Genomic DNA, 24,042 nt, shown 5'->3' on the forward strand with positions numbered 1-24,042 from the left:
CGTGGTGGTCAGTGGTCAGGTCACGCTGTGTGCGGCAGCTTGCGCCTGTGTCTGAGCTGGCCTGGGTCACCTGTGGTCACGTGCGGAGTGGCGGCGCCTCCCTGGGCTCACCTGAGGGCGTGCAGGTAATGGTGGGCGGGGAACAAGTAAATGTCGGGAGGTGAGTGACTAAGGTGGTGGTCACCGTCACTGTTGTTGTGGTTTGTTTGTTTGTTTGTTTGTTGATTTCTTTTATTCCCAAGACGTGGCGGCGCCGTCTGGCTGTCTGCTGGTGCTGCCTGCCAGTGGTCTGACCATTTTGTCGCGAGTGTTTGGGCGTTGTCCTTTCTGGGGATTTCCCGGCCCGTACTGAGTGAGGTTAGGTTAGGTTTTCTTTGCAAGATTTTCCCGTCACAGTGGTGGCAGCCACGCAGGACAAGACACACGGTAATTCTTAAGAAATACACCTCCACACATATCTTATTAATCTTTTCCCCTCTCCCCCAACAAGCTTGGGGCCACGTGGGGAATTGGGTTTGTTTTTGGAGGGGGACATAAAAGACCGATAAATGGACTGAAAATCTAGGGAAATTTCCCTAAAATAAAAAAAATTTGGGGTAAAATTTAAGTTTTAACCAATACTCCAGAATAATTATATACCTATCCTAACCTAACCTAACCGGGGGGGCTGCGCACCCCATGAACCCCCCCCCTGCTATCCGGGGGGGCTGTGTCCCCCTGGATCCCCCTAAGGTTAAAGTGTCATTAAACATCATAGACTTAGTAGCATGGACAAAAGCACCCTGCGTGTAAACCAACGCACGAACGCACGCAGTGTAACTTCAGCACGGACAGGTAAGCAGGACGGATCTCGGGAATACTGGAGAAACTTTAACATTGTATTGTAACCTTAACATCAACGAGCGATCAGTAAAACCTTTACAGACTTGTAGCTATACTACTTACACTTCTTGAAAGCACACCTTATTGAAAATAATCTTGGGTGCGTTGTTCTTAAGATTTTCCAGACACACACCGTCAGTAAGGTTAGTTTGGTCTCCTGGACAAAATTTTCCCGTCACAGTGGTGGCAGCCACGCAGGACAAGACACACACCATCAGTTAGTCTTTTCTGCTTTCTTGTTTTATTTTTGTTATTTTGTTAATTTGTTTAATATTGTTTTTTTTTGTTTGTCGTGCAGAACAGACGCGGTGAAAGAGCAAGGCCAGACTGGCAAGTCCTCCTGTCCATTGTGCCCCAGAGCCTCTCAGATCAGTGGCTGGCAAGTCCTCCCATCCTCTCTGCCCCAGAGCCCCTCAGGTCAGTGGCTGGCAAGTCCTCCCATCCTCTCTACCCCAGAGCCCCTCAGGTCAGTGGCTGGCAAGTCCTCCCATCCTCTCTGCCCAAGAGCCCCTCAGGTCAGTGGCTGGCAAGTCCTCCCATCCTCTCTGCCCCAGAGCCCCTCAGGTCAGTGGCTGGCAAGTCCTCCCATCCTCTCTGCCCCAGATCCCCTCAGGTCAGTGGCTGGCAAGTCCTCCCATCCTCTCTGCCCCAGAGCCCCTCAGGTCAGTGGCTGGCAAGTCCTCCCATCCTCTCTGCCCCAGATCCCCTCAGGTCAGTGGCTGGCAAGTCCTCCCATCCTCTCTGCCCCAGAGCCCCTCAGGTCAGTGGCTGGGGACTCAGAACACTGCACCACTGTTGGCAACACTTGTGTCTTTATCACAAGTTACCACCAACTAAAAGTGATTATCTTACTCTTTGCAACAAGTCAGTTTTTTATTTATTTATTTATGTATTTATATATTTATTTATTTATTTATTTGGATAACCTGAAGATCCACCAGCCCAGTCTTACCACCTAAAGATCCACCAGCCCAGTCCTTTCTGGCTGTTCTATTGCTGCTGTGGTAGACGGTCACTGTTCTTCTCCTAGATCTATTAACAGTGGTGTTCCTCAGGGTTCTGTCCTGTCACCCACTCTCTTCCTATTATTCATCAATGATCTTTTAAACCAAACTTCTTGTCCTATCCACTCCAGTGCTGATGATACCATCCTGCACTTTTCCACGTCTTTTTCTAGACTTCCAACCCTTCAGGAAGTAAACAGTTCATGCAGGGAAGTCACAGACTTCTGATCTCTCCAAAATTCCAGATTAGGGCAGAGCAAACTTGGTATTGTTCAATGCCACAAAAACTCAATTCCTCCATCTATCAACTCGACACAACCTTCCAGACAACTATCCCCTCTTCTTCAATGACACTCAACTGTCCCCCTCTTCTACACTGAACATCCTCGGTCTCTACTTTACTTATAATCTGAACTGGAAACTTCACATCTCATCTCTAGCAAAAACAGCTTCTAGGAAGTCAGGTGTTCTGAGATGTCTCCGCCAGTTTTTCTCACCCCCCCCCCCCGAAGCTGCTAACTTTGTACAGGGGCCTTATCTGTCCATGTATGGAGTATGCTTCACATGTCTGGGGGGGTTCCACTCATACCATTCTTCTAGACAGGTTGGAATCAAAAGCTTTTTGTCTCATCAACTCCTCTCCTCTAACTGACTGTCTTCAGCCTTTCTCTCATCGCCGCAGTGTTGCATCTCGTGCTGTCTTTTACAGCTATTTTCATGCTAACTGCTCTTCTGATCTTGCTAACTGCATGCTTCCCCTCCTCCCACAGCCTTGCTGCTCAACACTTTCTTCTTTCTCTCATCACTATTCTGTGCACCTCTCTAATGCAAGAGTTAACCAGTATTCTCAATCATTCATCCCTTTTCTCTGGTAATATTGGAGCTCCCTGCCTGCTTCTCTATTTTCACCTTCGTATGACTTGAATTCCTTCAAGAGGGAGGCTTCAACACACTTATCCTGCAATTTTTGACAACTGCCTTGGACCCTGTTCAGTGACCAGCATCTCAGTGGGCCCCCCCCCCTCTCTCTCTGTCTCTCTCTGTCTCTGTCTCTCTCTGTCTCTGTCTCTCTCTGTCTCTGTCTCTCTCTGTCTCTGTCTCTCTCTCTGTCTCTGTCTCTCTCTGTCTCTGTCTCTGTCTTTCTCTCTCTGTCTTTCTGTCTGTCTGTCTCTGTTCTCTCTCTCTCTCTCTCTCTCTCTCTCTCTCTCTCTCTCTCTCTCTCTCTCTCTCTCTCTCTCTCTCTCTCTCTCTCTCTCTCTCTCTCTCTCTCTCTCTCTCTCTCTCTCTCTCTCTCTCTCTCTCTCTCTCTCTCTCTCTCTCTCTCTCTCTCTCTCTCTCTCTCTCTCTCTCTCTCTCTCTCTCTCTCTCTCTCTCTCTCTCTCTCTCTCTCTCTCTCTCTCTCTCTCTCTCTCTCTCTCTCTCTCTCTCTCTCTCTCTCTCTCTCTCTCTCTCCTGGACACCAGACAGGCAGGAAGCCCCTCGCTGCCTGTGTGGTGACGGTCTCCTCTGTTACAGGTGCAAGGTCGGTGTGCATCCTTGGTGCAGCCCCAGGGTTCCTGCAGGAACAGCCACGGCCAGGAGCAGCGTTGCAATGGAGGGTGCGAGGCCAGGCAGCAGCAGCAGCAGCGGCAGTAGTAACAGCCTGGAGCAGCAGGTGACCCAAGGCGGGAGGACCTACACTTGTGACCACTGCGGCAAAGTGTGCTCCACCAAGGCTGCCATTGCCAGACACGTCCTCTCCCATGCCAGCAAGACAAGGCTGAGAGGCAGGAGTGGCCCCGCTGAACACACTGCCACCCACACTGGTGGCAGGAACCACAAGTGTGACCTCTGCAGGAAGACATTTGTCCGGAAGAGTCATCTTGCCTCACACATCCTCACCCACACTGGGGAGAGAAAGTTCCAGTGCCTGGAGTGTGGGAAAAGATTTACTAAGGGGAGTCATCTTAACAGACACATCCTCACCCACACTGGGGAGAGAAAGTTCCAGTGCCTGGAGTGTGGGAAAAGATTTACCCAGAAGGGTTCCCTTAACACACACATCCTCACCCACACTGGGGAGAGAAAGTTCCAGTGCCTGGAGTGTGGGAAAAGATTTACCTGGAAGGGTTCCCTTAACACACACATCCTCACCCACACTGGGGAGAGAAAGTTCCAGTGCCTGGAGTGTGGGAAAAGATTTACCCAGAAGGGTACTCTTGACAGTCACATCCTCACCCACACTGGGGAGAGAAAGTTCCAGTGCCTGGAGTGTGGGAAAAGATTTACCCAGAAGAGTAATCTTAACACACACATCCTCACCCACACTGGGGAGAGAAAGTTCCAGTGCCTGGAGTGTGGGAAAAGATTTACCCAGGAGAGTCATCTTAACACACACATCCTCACCCACACTGGGGAGAGAAAGTTCCAGTGCCTGGAGTGTGGGAAAAGATTTACCCGGAAGGGTACTCTTGAGAGACACATCCTCACCCACACTGGGGAGAGAAAGTTCCAGTGCCTGGAGTGTGGGAAAAGATTTACCCGGAAGGGTTCCCTTAACACACACATCCTCACCCACACTGGGGAGAGAAAGTTCCAGTGCCTGGAGTGTGGGAAAAGATTTACCCAGGAGAGTCATCTTAACACACACATCCTCACCCACACTGGGGAGAGAAAGTTCCAGTGCCTGGAGTGTATGAAAAAATTTACCCAGAAAAGTGATCTTAACAGACACATCCTCATCCACACTGGGGAGAGAAAGTTCCAGTGCCTGGAGTGTGGGAAAAGATTTACCCAGAAGGGTACTCTTGACAGTCACATCCTCACCCACACTGGGGAGAGAAAGTTCCAGTGCCTGGAGTGTGGGAAAAGATTTACCCACAAGGGTACTCTTAACACACACATCCTCACCCACACTGGAAAGAAGAAGAGAAAACATCCAAAATCATAGCTGTTGCAGTCCCCGGTGACTCCGGCCTCAGTAGAGCTGAAAGGCACAAAACTACAAAATATCACGACCTAAAAAGTGACCTGGGAACAACATGGTCGCCGATGGACACCGGTATAATACCAGTGGTGGTGTGGGCGACAGGGCTAATGAAGAAAACCTGGAGAGCTGCCTGGAGGCAATCCCCGGTCGCCCAAGTGCCCACGAGGTACACACAGCTGCGGTCAAGGGAACGGTCGCCACGCTGAACATAACCCTCGGATGGAATGCCGGCGCTGCTGAGGGTGTGACCGCTAACACCAGGCTTGGGGCCCATTGCACTCACCAGACAACAAAACAGGAAAGTGCAGAAAACTGGGAGAGAAAGTTCCCGTGCCTGCAGTGTGGGAAAAGATTTACCCACAAAGGTAATCTTAACACACACATCCTCACCCACACTGGGGCTTGTACAAACTCAGTGCACCCTGAGTGTAGGAAGACAGAAGGAAGCAGAAACAGAAGGATTTCCTCTGAACCACTGGAGAGAGAAACTGCAGCAGAGGATCACCCATCAAAGAGAAGAAATCTGGCAGATAACAAGCTTCCTGCAAGACCAAAACCACACAAGGAACCTCCTCAAGAAAACAGACAGAATGACAGCAAGGCGCAGCGCAAGCAACGGCCGGCCGGGCAGAAGACCGGCAGGGGCCGAGCCCCGGCCGAAGCCTTGGCACCACAAATGAGGACAAAGACAAGAAAATAAAGGCCAGAAAGATGAAGAGGCAGCTTGCAGAAAAGCCAGGGGTGGTGTGCAGGCACATGGCTAAGACCTCAATAGAAGTACAAGACCCACCCAAGAAAGAAGTGGCCGAAGGATGCTGGAGGCCACTGCAGGAAGACCCACGCAGCATCAGGCAGCCATGGGGATACACACTACCGCAGTTAAACACACAAGTAAACAGCAACATTGCCAGCTGTTCAACTTTCTGAAAACGGGGAGAGTATGTTCCCGTGCCTGCAGTGTGGGAAAAGATTTACCTACAAAGGTAATCTTAACACACACATCCTCACCCACACTGGGGCTTGTACAAACTCAGTGCACCCTGAGTGTAGGAAGACAGAAGGAAGCAGAAACAGAAGGATCTGCTCTGAACCACTGGAGAGAGAAACTGCAGCAGAGGATCACCCATCAAAGAGAAGAAATCACAAATGAGAAAGCACCACAAATAAGGACAAAGACAAGAAGGCAGCTTACAGAAAAGCCAGGGGTGGTGTGCAGACACATGGCAAAGACCTCAATAGAAGTACAAGACCCACCCGAGAAAGAAGTGGCCGAGGGATGCTGGAGGCCACTGCTGGAAGACCCCACGCAGCATCAGGCAGCCCCGGGGATACAGACCACCACGGTTAAACACACAAGTAAACAACAACAATGCCAGCTGTTCAACTTACACAGAAAGGTCTGCTGAGAAAGAGAGGGAGTCAGTGCAGCAAGTTTGAGGCTCCAGGTGTAGACAAAGCCCCAAGTTTTGGGTCAGAAAGATTACACAAGTGCACCGTTCCTTGCACTCGTTTGTACCAGACTACAGAAAGGAAAAGAGGAGCCCCCACAATGGCTGGCCACTGGAAACACCAGCCTGCCACCAAACGCCAGCCAGACTCCACTGCCAGCCAGACACAGATCCGTCCGCTGCCCGTCAACAACACGCAGGTGGCCGACAGAGACACCGGCGTGGAGTTTGGTCTGGTGGAGTGCTCCACATGCACTGGCAGGACTGGCAAGAAGGTAGCACCAGAAACACACACACTGGTGAACAGGACTGCATTCAACACCTTGCTCAACACTCCACATGCAAGTGTTTGGGAACACAAGAGAATGCCACACTACAACACAAAAAATGAGAAAAACAATCAACAAAGAATTACCTTAACACCTTGAAAAAGATTCGCAGGTCAGAACTAACACCAAAAAACAAGACTACTGCCAGAAACCAGCTGGCAGTACCAGTAGTGACTTGTGGGTGTGGTGTGGTGTGGTGACTGGCCACAAGACTACTGCCACAAACCAGCTGGCAGTACCAGTAGTGACTTGTGGGTGTGGTGTGGTGTGGTGACTGGCCACAAGACTACTGCCACAAACCAGCTGGCAGTACCAGTAGTGACTTGTGGGTGTGGTGTGGTGTGGTGTGGTGACTGGCCACAAGACTACTGCCACAAACCAGCTGGCAGTACCAGTAGTGACTTGTGGGTGTGGTGTGGTGTGGTGACTGGCCACAAGACTACTGCCACAAACCAGCTGGCAGTACCAGTAGTGACTTGTGGGTGTGGTGTGGTGTGGTGTGGTGACTGGCCACAAGACTACTGCCACAAACCAGCTGGCAGTACCAGTAGTGACTTGTGGGTGTGGTGTGGTGTGGTGACTGGCCACAAGACTACTGCCACAAACCAGCTGGCAGTACCAGTAGTGACTTGTGGGTGTGGTGTGGTGTGGTGACTGGCCAAAAGGTTTATTCTGAAATGTAATCTTGACAAACATCCTCACCCACACTGTGGTAAGGAAGTACAGGTGTGGTGTTTGTGGCAGTGTTTCTGTAGGAAGAGTGGTGTTGCCAGACACATCCAAACACTCCTGTGGGGGTGAGGTGTTGTGGATGTGCTGGTGGTGTGTGAGGGACTTGGAGTGACTAGTGTTTGTGTGTTGTTACTTTGTACTCAAGTGTTGGAATAAACTTTTGTTGCTAGAATGCTGAGTAATGTTGTTATACAGTAAATAATGTGTGTGTGTGTGTGTGTGTGTACAAAATGGCCAATAATAAACTTACCATGACAGACAGAGTAGTGGATGACTGGAATAGACTCAGTAGTCAGGTTGTTAGTGCTGAGTCATTACAGAGCTTTGAAATATTAGACAAATGTATGGACAGGGATGACAGGTGGAAATAGACAGGCATGTTTTGTACAGGGACTGCCACGTGCAGGCCTGACGGCTTCCTGCACCAACCCTTGTGTTCTTGTGTGCTGCTGCTGCTGCTGCTGCTGCAAAATCTCTTCCTATTAATCCCTTTCTTTGCTGTGAATGCTTGTGGAGGTTTTACACATTGCTTTTAGTGCTGCGAAGTGTTGACTGTCGCTGTGAAAGGGTTGAAAGGTTAATGATCCTGGGAGGCAAAGAAAACTGCTGGTCTGTGCATCAATAGCCGTGGTGTTCTGATGGTCTGCCTTCTTCATCACTTCTCACCAAAACAAGAAAACAACAAAACTTGATTGAAAAACAAGCCACAGAGACAGGCAGAGCGGGTGGGAGTGCAGGGGAGAGGGAGAGGGAGAGAGGACGGTGTGGGAGACAAGACAGATATGGAGAGAGATGATACTTAACATTGCATCTCTTGCTATTCAAAGCTAGGTGAGTGTGTTGAAGCCTCCCTCCTGAAAGAGTTCAAGTCACCGGCAGGGGGAAACAGCAGCAGGCAGGGAGTTCAGGAGTGTGCCAGTAAAGGGGATGAGAGACTGAGAATACTGGTTAACTCTTGCATCAGGGAGGTGGACAGAATAGTGGTGAAAGATTGAGAATACTGATTAACTCTTTCATTCAGGAGGTGGACAGTATAGTGGTGATAGATTGAGAATATTGGTTAATTCTTGCACCAGGGAGCTGCAGACAATAGTGGTGAAAGATTGAGAATACTGGTTAACTCTTGCATCAGAGAGGTGGACAGAATAGTGGTGAAAGGTTGAGAATACTGATTAACTCTTGCATTCAGGAGGTGGACAGTATAGTGGTGAAGGATTGAGAATACAGGTTAACTCTTGCATTAGATAGGTGGACAGAGTAGTAGTGAAAAATTGAGAATACTGGTTAACTTGCACTACGGAAGTGGAGACAATAGTGCTGAAAGATTGAGAATGCTGGTTAACTTGCATTCAGAAGGTGGACAGAATAGTGGTGAAAGATTGAGAATGCTGGTTAAATCGTGCATTAGGGAGGTGGACAGAATAGTGGTGAAAGATTGAGAATACTGGTTAACTCTTGCATTAGAGAGGTGGAGGCAATAGTGGTGAAAGATTGAGAATACTTGTTAACTCTTGCATTAGGGAGGTGGACAGAATAGTGGTGAAATATTGAGAATACTGGTTAACTCTTGCATTAGGGAGGTGGACTGATAAGTGGTGAAAGACTGAGAATACTGGTTAACTATTGCATTAGGGAGGTCAACAGAATACTGGTTAAATCTTGCATCAGGGAGGTGGACAAAATAGTGGTGAAAGATTGAGAATACTGGTTAACTCTTGCATCAAGGAAGTGGACAGAATAGTGGTGAAAGATTGAGAATACTGGTTAAATCTTGCATCAGGGAGGTGGACAGAATAGTGGTGAAAGATTGAGAATACTGGTTAACTCTTGCATCAGGGAGGTGGACAGAATAGTGGTGAAAGATTGAGAATACTGGTTAACTCTTGCATCAGGGAGGTGGACAGAATAGTGGTGAAAGATTGAGAATAATGGTTAACTCTTGCATCAGGGAGGTGGACAGAATAGTGATAAAAGATTGAGAATACTGGTTAACTCTTGCATCAGAGAGGTGGACAGGATAGTGGTGGAAGATTGAGAATACTGGTTAACTCTTGCATCAGGGTGGAGACAATAGTGGTGAGAAAGTAAGGCCTCTTATCAAATTATATTGAGATTTTTTGGCCAAATAGTTAGGAGTATATAAAATTTCAATAAAATTGCTAGCAAGATCTGCCCCCAAGCTTGAAAGAGGCAGAGACAGCAAGGAAGTGGTTCTCAGAGTGGGGTGTGACGAATAGACTGCATCAGTAGTCAGTAGGGAGCTGTGAAAGAAGACTGCAGCAGTGTGTGGACAGAGATGGCAGGTGGAAATAGATAGGCGTGTTTTGTACAGGGACTGCCACTTGTAGGTGTGATGGCTTCCTGCTCCAGCTCTTGTGTTCTTGTGTACTACTGCTACTTGGAAGGCTCTGCAATGGTGCCACCTTAAGTCCACTGCAACACACTTGTCCTCCAATGTACGATAATGTACCAAGGTCCTTAAGAATGGCATTTATTGATTTTATGATCATTATTATTATTTATTTATTTTTTTACAGTGTCTCTCTTAAATAGAAAAACAATAATAAAAAGTGTAATATATATATATATATTTTTTTTTGGTTATTTGGTAACTTTGTTTTTCGCGTTTAATGACAAATTAAGTTGGTGGCAAGAGGAGTAGACATTTCAAGTTACCCTCCATTTCCACCCATGGCTTGCTGGTTCTCTAACACTTGGTCAAAATTTATGAATCATTAATAAATGATTATTTGTTTGATATTGTAAAGAAAAAGAAAAAAAAAACGAAAAAAGTGCCAGCAGAAATCTGTGTGTAGAGTGCCGTTAGAAAAACAAAAAATGAAGACAAGACTAAGAGTGACGACGATGGGAGGCATGAATGCGCACACCGGTGTTGTAGGTGAGGAGGTGAATAGGAATGGTGAGATGCTTGATGAGTTTGTGAGTGAGATGGACGTGGAAAACCTGAATGAGACCCTGGCGTGGTGTGGCAGGAAGCAGCAGTCTGCGATTGACTACAAGCTAGTGAATGGGAGGATGGTGAGAGTGTGTACTGCATGTGCATTGATGAGCACGTTGTGACGGACTTTGTCTCAGAACATAGTATGCTGGCGTTAGAATGTTGAGTGGGAGAAGAATGAAAAGATAAGCATGGTGAACCAGTGGGTGGGTCGACTAGGAAGTGCAGCAAGGATGAGAGCCAGTAAGTATGACGTGCTGCGAGAACTTTGGAAGAGCGTGGCTGTTCCGAGCATTGTGTTTGGTATGGACGTGATTGTGTGGAATGAGAATGAACTAGAGAATGTAAAAGTAGGAGAGAATAGAGTAGCAAGAATGGCACTGAATGCACCAAGGTATGCAGCGATAGAGGCTTTTTAGGGGAGACATGGGCTGGAGTACTTTGAGAGAGAGAGAGAGAGAGAGAGAGAGTAGCAGGTGGGGGAAGAAGTGTGTTAGGATGGCAGTTAAAAAAGGCTTGGAAACTAGGTGGGCTTTTCAGCGGCTTGAGGGGACGCATGTTGAGAGTGACTGGAGTATGATTGCTAGAAATGGAGAGGGTTTAGATTGGGGTGTAAGAAAGTGGAAGAGTGAGATGGAGTAGTGAAACATGTGGGACTGAGTGAATGGAAGAGTAAGATGGAACAAAAGAGTACTTTGGCGTGGTATTGGCGAGAGAAAGAGGCCCCGACGTATGCTAGGTGGTATAATGGAAGCCTGAGAGGCGATCTCTTTCGAGCGAGGGCACAGTGTATGGATGTGAATGCAGGGAGTTACAGATGGTCCGAGTCCAGCAGCGAAGTGTGCCAGACGTGTGACATGGGAGAGGATGAGACGGTGGAGCGTGTGGTGCTGGAGTGTGTGAAGTATGCCAGAGACAGGAATGAGATGATGCAAGTGGTGCTGAGGGAACTGGGGAACGTCACAGTGGAGAAGACAGGAAGGGAGTGGATGGTGTTGCTGCTGGGACTGTGTGGGGAGACGAATGGAAGGATGATTGAGGCTGTCAAAGTGTTTCTGCAGAAAATGTGGACCGCTAGATGTAGGAGTTAGTGGTGTGAAATATGGCGTCTGTTTTACGTTTGCCTTTTTTTTTTTTTTTTTTTTCCTCTCTAACGGGAGTTATCAATAAAAAAAAAGAAAACTGACATGAGCAATCCCCAGGTATGAAAGATGATGCATGTTTTTCTGTTTAATATTTTTGTTTTTTCCTGTTTTTCGTACAGGATTTGCCGTTATGAAGGCTTGATTCAGGAGTAATCCCAAGCCTCCCTAGGCGTCAAAATCAAGATTAAGTTCGAGCCACCCTGAAGAAAGAACTTTTTGGTGAGCTGTGGCGGTGTGTACAAGTGGCTTTGCCTTGCTCTCTGAGTTTTCTCTGAGTTTTGTGGTTTATGTTCTCTTGCCTGTGTGCTGAAATACCCTGAAAATGGTGATGAGCGCGTGTGGTTCATGCGAGGAGAGTGTGGCGAACAAGCAAAGGGCTGTGGCATGCGAGAGATGCATGGCCTGGTTCCATGTAGCCTGTGTGGGCATGAGGGAGGCCAACATGAAGGCGCTGGGGTTCGAGCTTCTGGTGTTCCTCTGCAGGGAATGCCTGAGCAAGAGCCTCAATGAGTGGAGGAACCAGGATGAGGAAAAAGAAGAGAGAGTGGAGCAGAGCACCCAGACAGAAAACCTGATGAAAGAGGCAGAAGCACAGACGACGAAGACTGAAGAGAGAAAAGACCAGCAAGAAGTGGTGGAAGTGGCCAGAACAGACAGACGCCCAAGGAAGAAGAGAATGGTAATCAAGAAAGCCCCAGTACGTGTCATTGGAGACAGCATGGTAAGGAAGACTCCCGACTTTGTGAGAAGGGAAATTGAGTGCACCAGCATGGGAGGTGCTAAGATCCAAGACGTCAAGAGGAAAGTCAAGGAAGAAGTGCAAGAAATGGAAGAGAGAAGCCTGCTAGTTGTCCAAGGAGGAGGCAACAACTTAGTAGAGGCAGGTGCTGAAGACACAGTAAAGGAAGTGATAGAAGCAGTGAGGGCAGCAGAAGAAAAGAAGATGTGTGTGGCTGTGGTGGGGGTCCTGCGGCGCCCACGGGAAGGAGTGCAGTAGGAGAAGGTCAGAAGAGAAACGAACCGCAAGATATGCATGGAACTCATGAAGGTCAAGATGGAATGGATGGCAGATAAGAAGGGCAACGTGAGCTTCCTGGACATGGATGGGATCCTCGACCAGGACAAATTCTTCGGGAGAGACGGGGTCCACCTCAACCACAACGGGAATGAGAGGCTAGGACGTCGACTGGCCGAGTGGATGAGGGCGAGGCAGGTGTGTTGTGTGGACGAGGCATGACGAGGAGGACCCACTGATGTCAGCGAACATGGAAGAAAAGAGACTAGCCAGGCAAGTAAATGTGTGAAGATTGGCTGTATGAATGTGAGAGGATGGGGTGTGGGCAAGTTTGAGGATGTATGCAAGGAGCTCAGGGAGTGGAGGTTCGACTTAGTCGGGCTCACTGAGACTCACCTGAGAGATGATGTACGAATGGAGGGATGCGAGTATGTTATGACTGGAAAGGAGCGTAAGGCACAGGAAACGAGTAGAAATGGAAATGAGGAAATGAGTAGACAGTGTAGATGGCTGAGGAAAAAGAGGCATGAAAGCGATGAGGCAAAGAATGAGTATGAGAATGCATGGGCCGCGTATGTGAAGCAGCAGCGGTTCACAAGACGAATGATAATGAATGCTAAAGTGAAGAGTGAAAGGAGTATGATTCAATCTTTAAGGGAGAAAGGTATGGAAGGTGGCCGTGAATGGTACAAGTTCATGAGAGGTGAGAATATGTGAGGCAGTGTTGGCGTGGAGAGTCTAAAAGTGGAGGGTGTAGTTATAACAGAGAAGGACGGAATCAGGGAGGCAATCAAAGGGTTCTGGGAAGAAGTAGGTGGGGTAGGTGAGATGTTTAGTGTGAGAGAAGAATGTGTAACACTGGAAAGGAAGAATGCAGATGAACTGGATGAAAGAATCAGTAGGGATAAAGTGGCGAGGTGTGTGAGAAGGCAGAAGAATGGCAAGGCAGCAGGTCCAGATGATATACCCTATGAGTTCTACAAGAATGGTGGGGAGGTAGTGATAGACAGAATGACTGAGTTATTCAACCGAGTGTGTGATGAAGAGAGAGTGCCAAGAAAGTGGAATGAGAGCAGAGTGTGTCTGTTGCATAAGGGGGGATTTAAGAGTAAGAATGAGCTGAAGAACTACAGGCCAATTGCATTAGTGAGTACAATAAGTAAAGTTTTCAGTGCAGTGTTGAATGAGAGACTGTGTAAATGGATTGAGAGAGCTGGAGTGCTGGGTGAAGAACAGAATGGTTTTCGTAGGGACAGGAGAGCTGAGGACAATATGTTTGTGGTGAATGAAATGATTGAGAAGAAAAAGAAGGATGGGGGTAATTTGGATATAGAGAAAGCTTATGATAGAGTGAACAGAGAAATGCTAGGTAGAGTCTTAGAAAAGATTGGATTGAGTGCAAAGATAGTTAACATAGTGCAAAGTATGTATGTGGACACAAGAGCTAGATACAGGCTAGGAGACATAGAAACAGACTGGGTGATGAGTGAGAGAGGAGTTAGGCAGGGCTGTATATTGTCACCAACCCTTTTTAGCCTGTATACAGAGGAGCTAGCAGCCAGGATGAGAAGAATGAATGTAGGGGTAAGTGTGGGGAATGAAAAATATGTGTGCTCCTTTATGCAGATGACGTAGTTGTTATGAGTGAATCGGCAGATGAGCTTCAAAGTTTGTTGGATGTAGTGGATGGCTATGGTAAAGACTTTGGAGTAAGGTTTAGCAGTGAGAAAAGCAAAGTAATGATTGTGAATAGGTCAGAGGATGAAAGTAATGTGGTATGGAGACTTGGAGAGAATGAGTTGAGACAGGTGCAAGAATACAAGTACTTGGGGATGTGGATGAGTCCTAGTGGGTGTGCAAAGGCAAAAAATGAAAAGATAAGTATGGTAAACCAGTGGGTAGGTCGATTGGGAAGCGCGGCAAGGATGAGAGCAAGTAAGTATGATGTGTTGAGAGAAGTGTGGAAGAGTGTGGCTGTGCCATGTATAATGTATGGTATGGATGTGATTCCATGCAATGAAAGTGAAATTGATAAGTTAGAAGTGGGCCAGAACAAAGTAGCAAGGATGGCACTGAGTGCACCGAGGTGCACAGCAGTTGAAGCCTTGAGAGGTGACATGGGATGGAGCACCTTTAGAGAAAGACTGACAAAAGCCACACTTAGGTACAAGATTAGGTTTGAGAGAATGGATGATGCAAGAATATAAAGGAAGGTGTACCTGTGGAATGAAAGTGGAAGCAAATGGAGGAAGAGATGCATGAGAATGACCGACAGGAATGGATTGCAAGTTGTGTGGGCGATAAGAATGGCTGGGAGGAATCAAAATGAGCGTGAATGGGTGGTAACAAGAGGAGGCAGAGTGGGAGCCGAATGGGATGTGAGAAAATGGAAGAATGAGATAGACAAAGAAGTGAAATGTGTGGGACTGAATGAATGGAAGAATGAAATGGAAAGAAAGAAGACCCTGGAATGGTACAAGAAGAAAGAGGCCCCGAGGTATGAAAGGTGGTATGATGGAAGCCTGGGCGGTGATCTTCTCTTCCGAGCGAGGGCACAGTGTATGGATGTGAATGCAAGGAGTTACAGGTGGTCTGAGTCCCGCAGCAAAGTGTGCCAGATGTGTGACATGGGAGAGGATGAGACGGTGGAACATGTGGTGCTGGAGTGTGTGCAGTATGCCAGAGACAGGAATGAGATGATGCAAGTGATACTGACTGAGTTAGGGCATGATAGGAATGAAAGAGTGGAGAAGACAGGATAGGAATGGATGGTGTTGTTGCTGGGACTGTGTAGAGAGGCGAATGAAAGGATGATTGAGGCGGTGAAAGAGTTTCTGGAGAGAATGTGGCGTGCCAGGTGTATGAACAATTAGGATAAAGGATACTGTTCGTTTCTCTTTTTTTTTTTTTTTTTTTTTCCTTCTACAGGAGTTGCCGATCCAAAGGCCTGGCTCAGGAGTGATCCTGTGCCACCTGTACCATCAAGATCAAGATCAAGATCTGGCGCCAAGTTACTTGTGAGAAAAGCAAAGTAATGATTGTGAATAGATCAGAGGATGAAAGTAATGTGGTATGGAGACTTGGAGAGAATGAGTTGAGACAGGTGCAAGAATACAAGTACTTAGGGATGTGGATGAGTCCTAGTGGGTGTGCAAAGGCAAAGAATGAAAAGATAAGTATGCTAAACCAGTGGGTAGGTCGATTGGGAAGCGCGGCAAGGATGAGAGCAAGTAAGTATGATGTGTTGAGAGAAGTGTGGAAGAGTGTGGCTGTGCCATGTATAATGTATGGTATGGATGTGATTGCATGGAATGAAAGTGAAATTGATAAGTTAGAAGTGGGCCAGAACAAAGTAGCAAGGATGGCACTGAGTGCACCGAGGTGCACAGCAGTTGAAGCCTTGAGAGGTGACATGGGATGGAGCACCTTCAGAGAAAGACTGACAAAAGCCACACTTAGGTACAAGATTAGGCTTGAGAGAATGGATGATGCAAGAATAGCAAGGAAGGTGTACCTGTGGAATGAAAGTGGAAGCAAATGGAGGAAGAGATGCATGAGAATGACAGACAGGAATGGATTGCAAGTTGTGTGGGCGATAAGAATGGCTGGGAGGAATCAAAAAGAGCGTGAATGGGTGGTAACAAGAGGAGGAAGAGTGGGAGCCGAATGGGATGTGAGAAAATGGAAGAATGAGATAGACAAAGAAGTGAAATATGTGGGACTGAATGAATGGAAGAATGAGATGGAAAGAAAGAAGACCCTGGAATGGTACAAGGAGAAAGAGGCCCCGAGGTATGAAAGGTGGTATGATGGAAGCCTGGGCGGTGATCTTTTCCGAGCGAGGGCACAGTGTATGGATGTGAATGCAAGGAGTTACAGGTGGTCTGAGTCCCGCAGCAAAGTGTGCCAGATGTGTGACATGGGAGAGGATGAGACGGTGGAACATGTGGTGCTGGAGTGTGTGCAGTATGCCAGAGACAGGAATGAGATGATGCAAGTGATACTGACTGAGTTAGGGCATGATAGGAATGAAAGAGTGGAGAAGACAGGAAAGGAATGGATGGTGTTGTTGCTGGGACTGGGTAGAGAGGCCAATGAAAGGATGATTGAGGCGGTGAAAGAGTTTCTGGAGAGAATGTGGCGTGCCAGGTGTATGAACAATTAGGATAGAGGATGCTGTTCGTTTCTCTTTTTTTTTTTCCCCCTTTCTACAGGAGTTGCCGATCCAAAGGCCTGGCTCAGGAGTGATCCTGTGCCACCTGTACCATCAAGATCAAGATCAAGATTGTGTGTTTTGTTGTCTGTGTCTGTTGGAGCGTCCGCGTGCTGCGTGGTGGTCAGTGGTCAGGTCACGCTGAGTGTGCGGCAGCTTGTGCCTGTGTCTGAGCTGGCCTGGGTCACCTGTGGTCACCTGTCCACTCTGTGTCTGGTGGAGGGAACAGACAAGACGTCAGCGTGGTGGTCAGTGGTCAGGTCACGCTGAGTGTGCGGCAGCTTGTGCCTGTGTCTGAGCTGGCCTGGGTCACCTGTGGTCACCTGTCCACTCTGTGTCTGGTGGAGGGAACAGACAAGACGTCAGCGTGGTGGTCAGTGGTCAGGTCACGCTGAGTGTGCGGCAGCTTGCGCCTGTGTCTGAGCTGGCCTGGGTCACCTGTGGTCACGTGGCGGCGCCTCCCTGGGCTCACCTGAGGGCGTGCAGGTAATGGTGGGCGGGGAACAAGTAAATGTCGGGAGGTGAGTGACTAAGGTGGTGGTCACCGTCACTGTTGTTGTGGTTTGTTTGTTTGTTTGTTTGTTTGTTGATTTCTTTTATTCCCAAGACGTGGCGGCGCCGCCTGGCTGTCTGCTGGTGCTGCCTGCCTGTGGTCTGACCATTTTGTCGCGAGTGTTTGGGCGTTGTCCTTTCTGGGGATTTCCCGGCCCATACTGAGTGAGGTTAGGTTAGGTTAGGTTTTCTGGGCAAGATTTTCCCGTCACAGTGGTGGCAGCCACGCAGGACAAGACACACACCATCAGTTAGTGTTTTCTGCTTTCTTGTTTTATTTTTGTTATTTTGTTAATTTGTTTATTATTGTTTTATTTGTTTGTCTTGCAGGAGAACAGACGCGGTGAAAGAGCAAGGCCAGACTGGCAAGTCCTCCTGTCCATTGTGCCCCAGAGCCTCTCAGATCAGTGGCTGGCAAGTCCTCCCATCCTCTCTGCCCCAGAGCCCCTCAGGTCAGTGGCTGGCAAGTCCTCCCATCCTCTCTGCCCCAGAGCCCCTCAGGTCAGTGGCTGGGGACTCAGAACACTGCACCACTGTTGGCAACACTTGTGTCATTGTCACAAGTTATTATCTTACTCTTTGCAAGAAGTCAGTTTTTTATTTATTTATTTATTTATTTATTTATTTATTTATTTATTTATTTATTTGGATAACCTGAAGATCCACCAGCCCAGTCTTACCACCTGAAGATCCACCAGCCCTGTCCTTTCTGGCCGTTCTATTGCTGCTGTGGTAGACGGTCACTGTTCTTCTCCTAGATCTATTAACAGTGGTGTTCCTCAGGGTTCTGTCCTGTCACCCACTCTCTTCCTATTATTCAACAATGATCTTTTAAACCAAACTTCTTGTCCTATCCACTCCAATGCTGATGATACCACCCTGCACTTTTCCACGTCTTTTTCTAGACTTCCAACCATTCAGGAAGTAAACAGTTCATGCAGGGAAGTCACAGACTACTGATCTCTCCAAAATTCCAGATTAGGGCAGAGCAAACTTGGTATTGTTCAATGCCACAAAAACTCAATTCCTCCATCTATCAACTCGACACAACCTTCCAGACAACTATCCCCTCTTCTTCAATGACACTCAACTGTCCCCCTCTTCTACACTGAACATCCTCGGTCTGTACTTTACTTATAATCTGAACTGGAAACTTCACATCTCATCTCTAGCAAAAACAGCTTTTAGGAAGTCAGGTGTTCTGAGATGTCTCCGCCAGTTTTTCTCACCACCCCCAGCTGCTAACTTTTTACAGGGGCCTTATCCGTCCATGTATGGAGTATGCTTCACATGTCTTGGGGGGTTCCACTCATACCGTTCTTCTAGACAGGTTGGAATCAAAAGCTTTTTGTCTCATCAACTCCTCTCCTCTAACTGACTGTCTTCAGCCTTTCTCTCATCGCCGCAGTGTTGCATCTCGTGCTGTCTTTTACAGCTATTTTCATGCTAACTGCTCTTCTGATCTTGCTAACTGCATGCTTCCCCTCCTCCCACAGCCTTGCTGCTCAACACTTTCTTCTTTCTCTCACCACTATTCTGTGCACCTCTCTAATGCAAGAGTTAACCAGTATTCTCAATCATTCATCCCTTTTCTCTGGTAATACTGGAGCTCCCTGCCTGCTTCTCTATTTCCACCTTCGTATGACTTGAATTCCTTCAAGAGGGAGGCTTCAACACACTTATCCTTATCTCTCTCTCTCTCTCTCTCTCTCTCTCTCTCTCTCTCTCTCTCTCTCTCTCTCTCTCTCTCTCTCTGTCTCTGTCTCTGTCTCTGTCTCTCTCTCTCTCTCTCTCTCTCTCTCTCTCTCTCTCTCTCTCTCTCTCTCTCTCTCTCTCTCTCTCTCTCTCTCTCTCTCTCTCTCTCTCTCTCTCTCTCTCTCTCTCTCTCTCTCTCTCTCTCTCTCGTACACAGACAGGCAGGAAGCCCCTCGCTGCCTGTGTGGTGATGGCCTCCTCTGTTACAGGTGCCAGGTGTATCTTGTCTGTGGAGGCTGTGTGTTAGGCTGAGGCTGAGGCAGGAAGCCCCTCGCTGCCTGTGTAGTGACGGCCTCCTCTGTTACAGGTGCAAGGTCGGTGTGCATCCTTGGTGCAGCCCCAGGGTTCCTGCAGGACCAGCCACGGCCAGGAGCAGCGTAGCAATGGAGGGTGCGAGGCCAGGCAGCAGCAGCAGCAGCAGCAGCAGTAGTAACAGCCTGGAGCAGCAGGCAAGCCCAGGCTGGAGGACCTACACTTGTGACCACTGCGGCAAAGTGTGCTCCACCAAGGCTGCCATTGCCAGACACGTCCTCTCCCATGCCAGCAAGACAAGGCTGAGAGGCAGGAGTGGCCCCGCTGAACACACTGCCACCCACACTGGTGGCAGGAACCACAAGTGTGACCTCTGCGGGAAGACATTTGTCTGGAAGAGTCATCTTGCCTCACACATCCTCACCCACACTGGGGAGAGAAAGTTCCAGTGCCTGGAGTGTGGGAAAAGATTTACCCAGGAGAGTCATCTTAACAGACACATCCTCATCCACACTGGGGAGAGAAAGTTCCAGTGCCTGGAGTGTGGGAAAAGATTTACCCAGGAGAGTCATCTTAACACACACATCCTCACCCACACTGGGGAGAGAAAGTTCCAGTGCCTGGAGTGTGGGAAAAGATTTACCCGGAAGGGTTCCCTTAACACACACATCCTCACCCACACTGGGGAGAGAAAGTTCCAGTGCCTGGAGTGTATGAAAAAATTTACCCAGAAAAGTGATCTTAACACACACATCCTCATCCACACTGGGGAGAGAAAGTTCCAGTGCCTGGAGTGTGGGAAAAGATTTATCAACAAAAGTAATCTTAACAAACACATCCTCATCCACACTGGGGAGAGAAAGTTCCAATGCCTGGAGTGTGGGAAAAGATTTATCCACAAAAATCATCTTAACAGACACATCCTCACCCACACTGGGGAGAGAAAGTTCCAGTGCCTGGAGTGTGGGAAAAGATTTATCCACAAAAATCATCTTAACAGACACATCCTCACCCACACTGGGGAGAGAAAGTTCCAGTGCCTGGAGTGTGGGAAAAGATTTACCCGGAAGGGTTCCCTTAACACACACATCCTCACCCACACTGGGGAGAGAAAGTTCCAGTGCCTGGAGTGTATGAAAAAATTTACCCAGAAAAGTGATCTTAACACACACATCCTCACCCACACTGGGGAGAGAAAGTTCCAGTGCCTGGAGTGTGGGAAAAGATTTACCCGGAAGGGTTCCCTTAACACACACATCCTCACCCACACTGGGGAGAGAAAGTTCCAGTGCCTGGAGTGTGGGAAAAGATTTACCCAGAAGTGTACTCTTGACAGTCACATCCTCACCCACACTGGGGAGAGAAAGTTCCAGTGCCTGGAGTGTGGGAAAAGATTTACCCGGAAGGGTTCCCTTAACACACACATCCTCACCCACACTGGGGAGAGAAAGTTCCAGTGCCTGGAGTGTGGGAAAAGATTTACCCGGAAGGGTACTCTTGAGAGACACATCCTCACCCACACTGGAAAGAAGAGAAAACAGCCAAAATAATAGCTGTTGCAGTCCCCGGTGACTCCGGCCTCAGTAGAGCTGAAAGGCACAAAACTACAAAATATCACGACCTAAAAAGTGACCTGGGAACAACATGGTCGCCGATGGACACCGGTATAATACCAGTGGTGGTGTGGGCGACAGGGCTAATGAAGAAAACCTTGAGAGCTGCCTGGAGGCAATCCCCGGTCGCCCAAGTGCCCACGAGGTACACACAGCTGCGGTCAAGGGAACGGTCGCCACGCTGAACATAACCCTCGGATGGAATGCCGGCGCTGCTGAGGGTGTGACCGCTAACACCAGGCTTGGGGCCCATTGCACTCACCAGACAACAAAACAGGAAAGTGCAGGAAACGGGGAGAGAATGTTCCCGTGCCTGCAGTGTGGGAAAAGATTTACCCACAAAGGTAATCTTAACACACACATCCTCACCCACATTGGGGCTTGTACAAACTCAGTGCACCCTGAGTGTAGGAAGACAGAAGGAAGCAGAAACAGAAGGATCTGCTCTGAACCACCCTGGAGAGAGAAACTGCAGCAGAGGATCACCCATCAAAGAGAAGAAATCTGGCAGATAACAAGCTTCCTGTAAGACCAAAACGACACAAGGAACCTCCTCAAGAAAACAGACAGAATGACAGGAAGGTGCAGCGCAAGCAACGGCCGGCCGGGCGGAAGACCGGCAGGGGCCGAGCCCCGGCCGAAGCCTTGGCACCACAGATGAGGACAAAGACAAGAAAATAAAGGCCAGAAAGATGAAGAGGCAGCTTGCAGAAAAGCCAGGGGTGGTGTGCAGACACATGGCAAAGACCTCAATAGAAGTACAACACCCACCCGAGAAAGAAGTGGCCGAGGGATGCTGCAGGCCACTGCTGGAAGACCCCACGCAGCATCAGGCAGCCCCTGGGATACAGACCACCACGGTTAAACACACAAGTAAACAACAATGCCAGCTGTTCAGCTTACAGAGGAAGGTCTGCTGAGAAAGAGAGTGAGTCAATGCAGCAAGTTTGAGGCTCCAGGTGTAGACAAAGCCCCAAGTTTTGGGTCAGAAAGATTACACGAGTGCACCGTTCCGTGCACTCGTTTGTACCAGACTACAGAAAGGAAAAGAGGAGCCCCCACAATGGCTGGCCACTGGAAACACAAGCCTGCCACCAAACGCCAGCCAGACTCCACTGCCATCCAGACACGGAGCCGTCCGCTGCCCGTCAACAACACGCAGGTGGCCGACAGAGACACCGGTGTGGAGTTTGGTCTGGTGGAGTGCTCCACATGCACCGGCAGGACTGGCAAGAAGGTAGCACCAGAAACACACACACTGGTGAACAGGACTGCATTCAACACCTTGCCATTCAACACCTTGCTCAACACTTCACATGCAGGTGTTTGGGAACACAAGAGAATGCCACACTACAACATAAAAAATGAGAAAAACAATCAACAAAGAATTACCTTAACACCTTGAAAAAGATTCGCAGGTCAGAACTAACACCAAAAAACAAGACTACTGCCACAAACCAGCTGGCAGTACCAGTAGTGACTTGTGGGTGTGGTGTGGTGTGGTGACTGGCCACAAGACTGCTGCCACAAACCAGCTGGCAGTACCAGTAGTGACTTGTGGGTGTGGTGTGGTGTGGTGACTGGCCACAAGACTACTGCCACAAACCAGCTGGCAGTACCAGTAGTGACTTGTGGGTGTGGTGTGGTGTGGTGACTGGCCACAAGACTACTGCCACAAACCAGCTGGCAGTACCAGTAGTGACTTGTGGGTGTGGTGTGGTGTGGTGACTGGCCAAAAGGTTTATTCTGAAATGTAATCTTGACAAACATCCTCACCCACACTGTGGTAAGGAAGTACAGGTGTGGTGTTTGTGGCAGTGTTTCTGTAGGAAGAGTGGTGTTGCCAGACACATCCAAACACTCCTGTGGGGGTGAGGTGTTGTGGATGTGCTGGTGGTGTGTGAGGGACTTGGAGTGACTAGTGTTTGTGTGTTGTTACTTTGTACTCAAGTGTTGGAATAAACTTTTGTTGCTAGAATGCTGAGTAATGTTGTTATACAGTAAATAATGTGTGTGTGTGTGTGTGTGTACAAAATGGCCAATAATAAACTTACCATGACAGACAGAGTAGTGGATGACTGGAATATACTCAGTAGTCAGGTTGTTAGTGCTGAGTCATTACAGAGCTTTGAAATATTAGGCAAATGTATGGACAGGGATGACAGGTGGAAATAGACAGGCATGTTTTGTACAGGGACTGCCACGTGCAGGCCTGACGGCTTCCTGCACCAACCCTTGTGTTCTTGTGTGCTGCTGCTGCTGCTGCTGCTGCAAAATCTCTTCCTATTAATCCCTTTCTTTGCTGTGAATGCTTGTGGAGGTTTTACACATTGCTGTTAGTGCTGCGAAGTGTTGACTGTCGCTGTGAAAGGGTTGAAAGGTTAATGATCCTGGGAGGCAAAGAAAACTGCTGGTCTGTGCATCAATAGCCGTGGTGTTCTGATGGTCTGCCTTCTTCATCACTTCTCACCAAAACAAGAAAACAACAAAACTTGATTGAAAAACAAGCCACAGAGACAGGCAGAGCGGGTGGGAGTGCAGGGGAGAGGGAGAGGGAGAGAGGACGGTGAGGGAGACAAGACAGATATGAAGAGAGATGATACTTAACATTGCATCTCTTGCTATTCAAAGCTAGGTGAGTGTGTTGAAGCCTCCCTCCTGAAAGAGTTCAAGTCACCGGCAGGGGGAAACAGCAGCAGGCAGGGAGTTCAGGAGTGTGCCAGTAAAGGGGATTGAGAGACTGATAATACTGGTTAACTCTTGCATCAGGGAGGTGGACAGAATAGTGGTGAAAGATTGAGAATACTGGTTAACTCTTGCATCAGGGAGGTGGACAGAATAGTGGTGAAAGATTGAGAATACTGGTTAACTCTTGCATCAGGGAGGTGGACAGAATAGTGGTGAAAGATTGAGAATACTGGTTAACTCTTGCATCAGGGAGGTGGACAGAATAGTGGTGAAAGATTGAGAATACTGGTTAACTCTTGCATCAGGGAGGTGGACAGAATAGTGGTGAAAGATTGAGAATACTGATTAACTCTTTCATTCAGGAGGTGGAGAGTATTGTGGTGAAACATTGAGAATACTGGTTAATTCTTGCACTAGGGAGCTGCAGACAATAGTGGTGAAAGATTGAGAATACTGGTTAACTCTTGCATCAGAGAGGTGGACAGAA

At 48.3% G+C, this 24,042-nt stretch overlaps 2 protein-coding genes across 4 annotated transcripts; both read left to right on the forward strand.

Annotated features, from left to right (window-relative positions):
* Positions 1-68: 68 nt before the first annotated feature.
* Positions 69-7,535, forward strand: LOC135096488 (gastrula zinc finger protein XlCGF57.1-like). The gene is made up of 2 exons (XM_063997997.1): positions 69-1,299; positions 3,402-7,535. The coding sequence occupies exon 2, from the start codon at positions 3,478-3,480 to the stop codon at positions 4,813-4,815; it is 1,338 nt and encodes a 445-aa protein (XP_063854067.1). The 5' UTR covers positions 69-1,299; positions 3,402-3,477; the 3' UTR covers positions 4,816-7,535.
* Positions 7,536-7,679: 144 nt separating this feature from the next.
* LOC135096487 (gastrula zinc finger protein XlCGF57.1-like) lies at positions 7,680-22,845 on the forward strand. 3 transcript variants are annotated; one of them, XM_063997996.1, is made up of 4 exons: positions 7,680-10,262; positions 11,587-17,181; positions 17,578-17,699; positions 19,310-22,845. In XM_063997996.1, the coding sequence occupies exon 4, from the start codon at positions 19,386-19,388 to the stop codon at positions 20,802-20,804; it is 1,419 nt and encodes a 472-aa protein (XP_063854066.1). In that variant the 5' UTR covers positions 7,680-10,262; positions 11,587-17,181; positions 17,578-17,699; positions 19,310-19,385; the 3' UTR covers positions 20,805-22,845. The 3 variants fall into 3 exon arrangements, with proteins under 3 accessions (XP_063854066.1, XP_063854063.1, XP_063854065.1); XM_063997993.1 differs by having other exon boundaries at positions 7,680-17,181; XM_063997995.1 differs by lacking the exons at positions 7,680-10,262; positions 11,587-17,181 and having other exon boundaries at positions 17,188-17,699.
* Positions 22,846-24,042: the final 1,197 nt, after the last annotated feature.

Source organism: Scylla paramamosain, unplaced genomic scaffold (assembly GCF_035594125.1).
Source record: "Scylla paramamosain isolate STU-SP2022 unplaced genomic scaffold, ASM3559412v1 Contig4, whole genome shotgun sequence".
Classification (NCBI taxonomy): domain Eukaryota; kingdom Metazoa; phylum Arthropoda; class Malacostraca; order Decapoda; family Portunidae; genus Scylla; species Scylla paramamosain.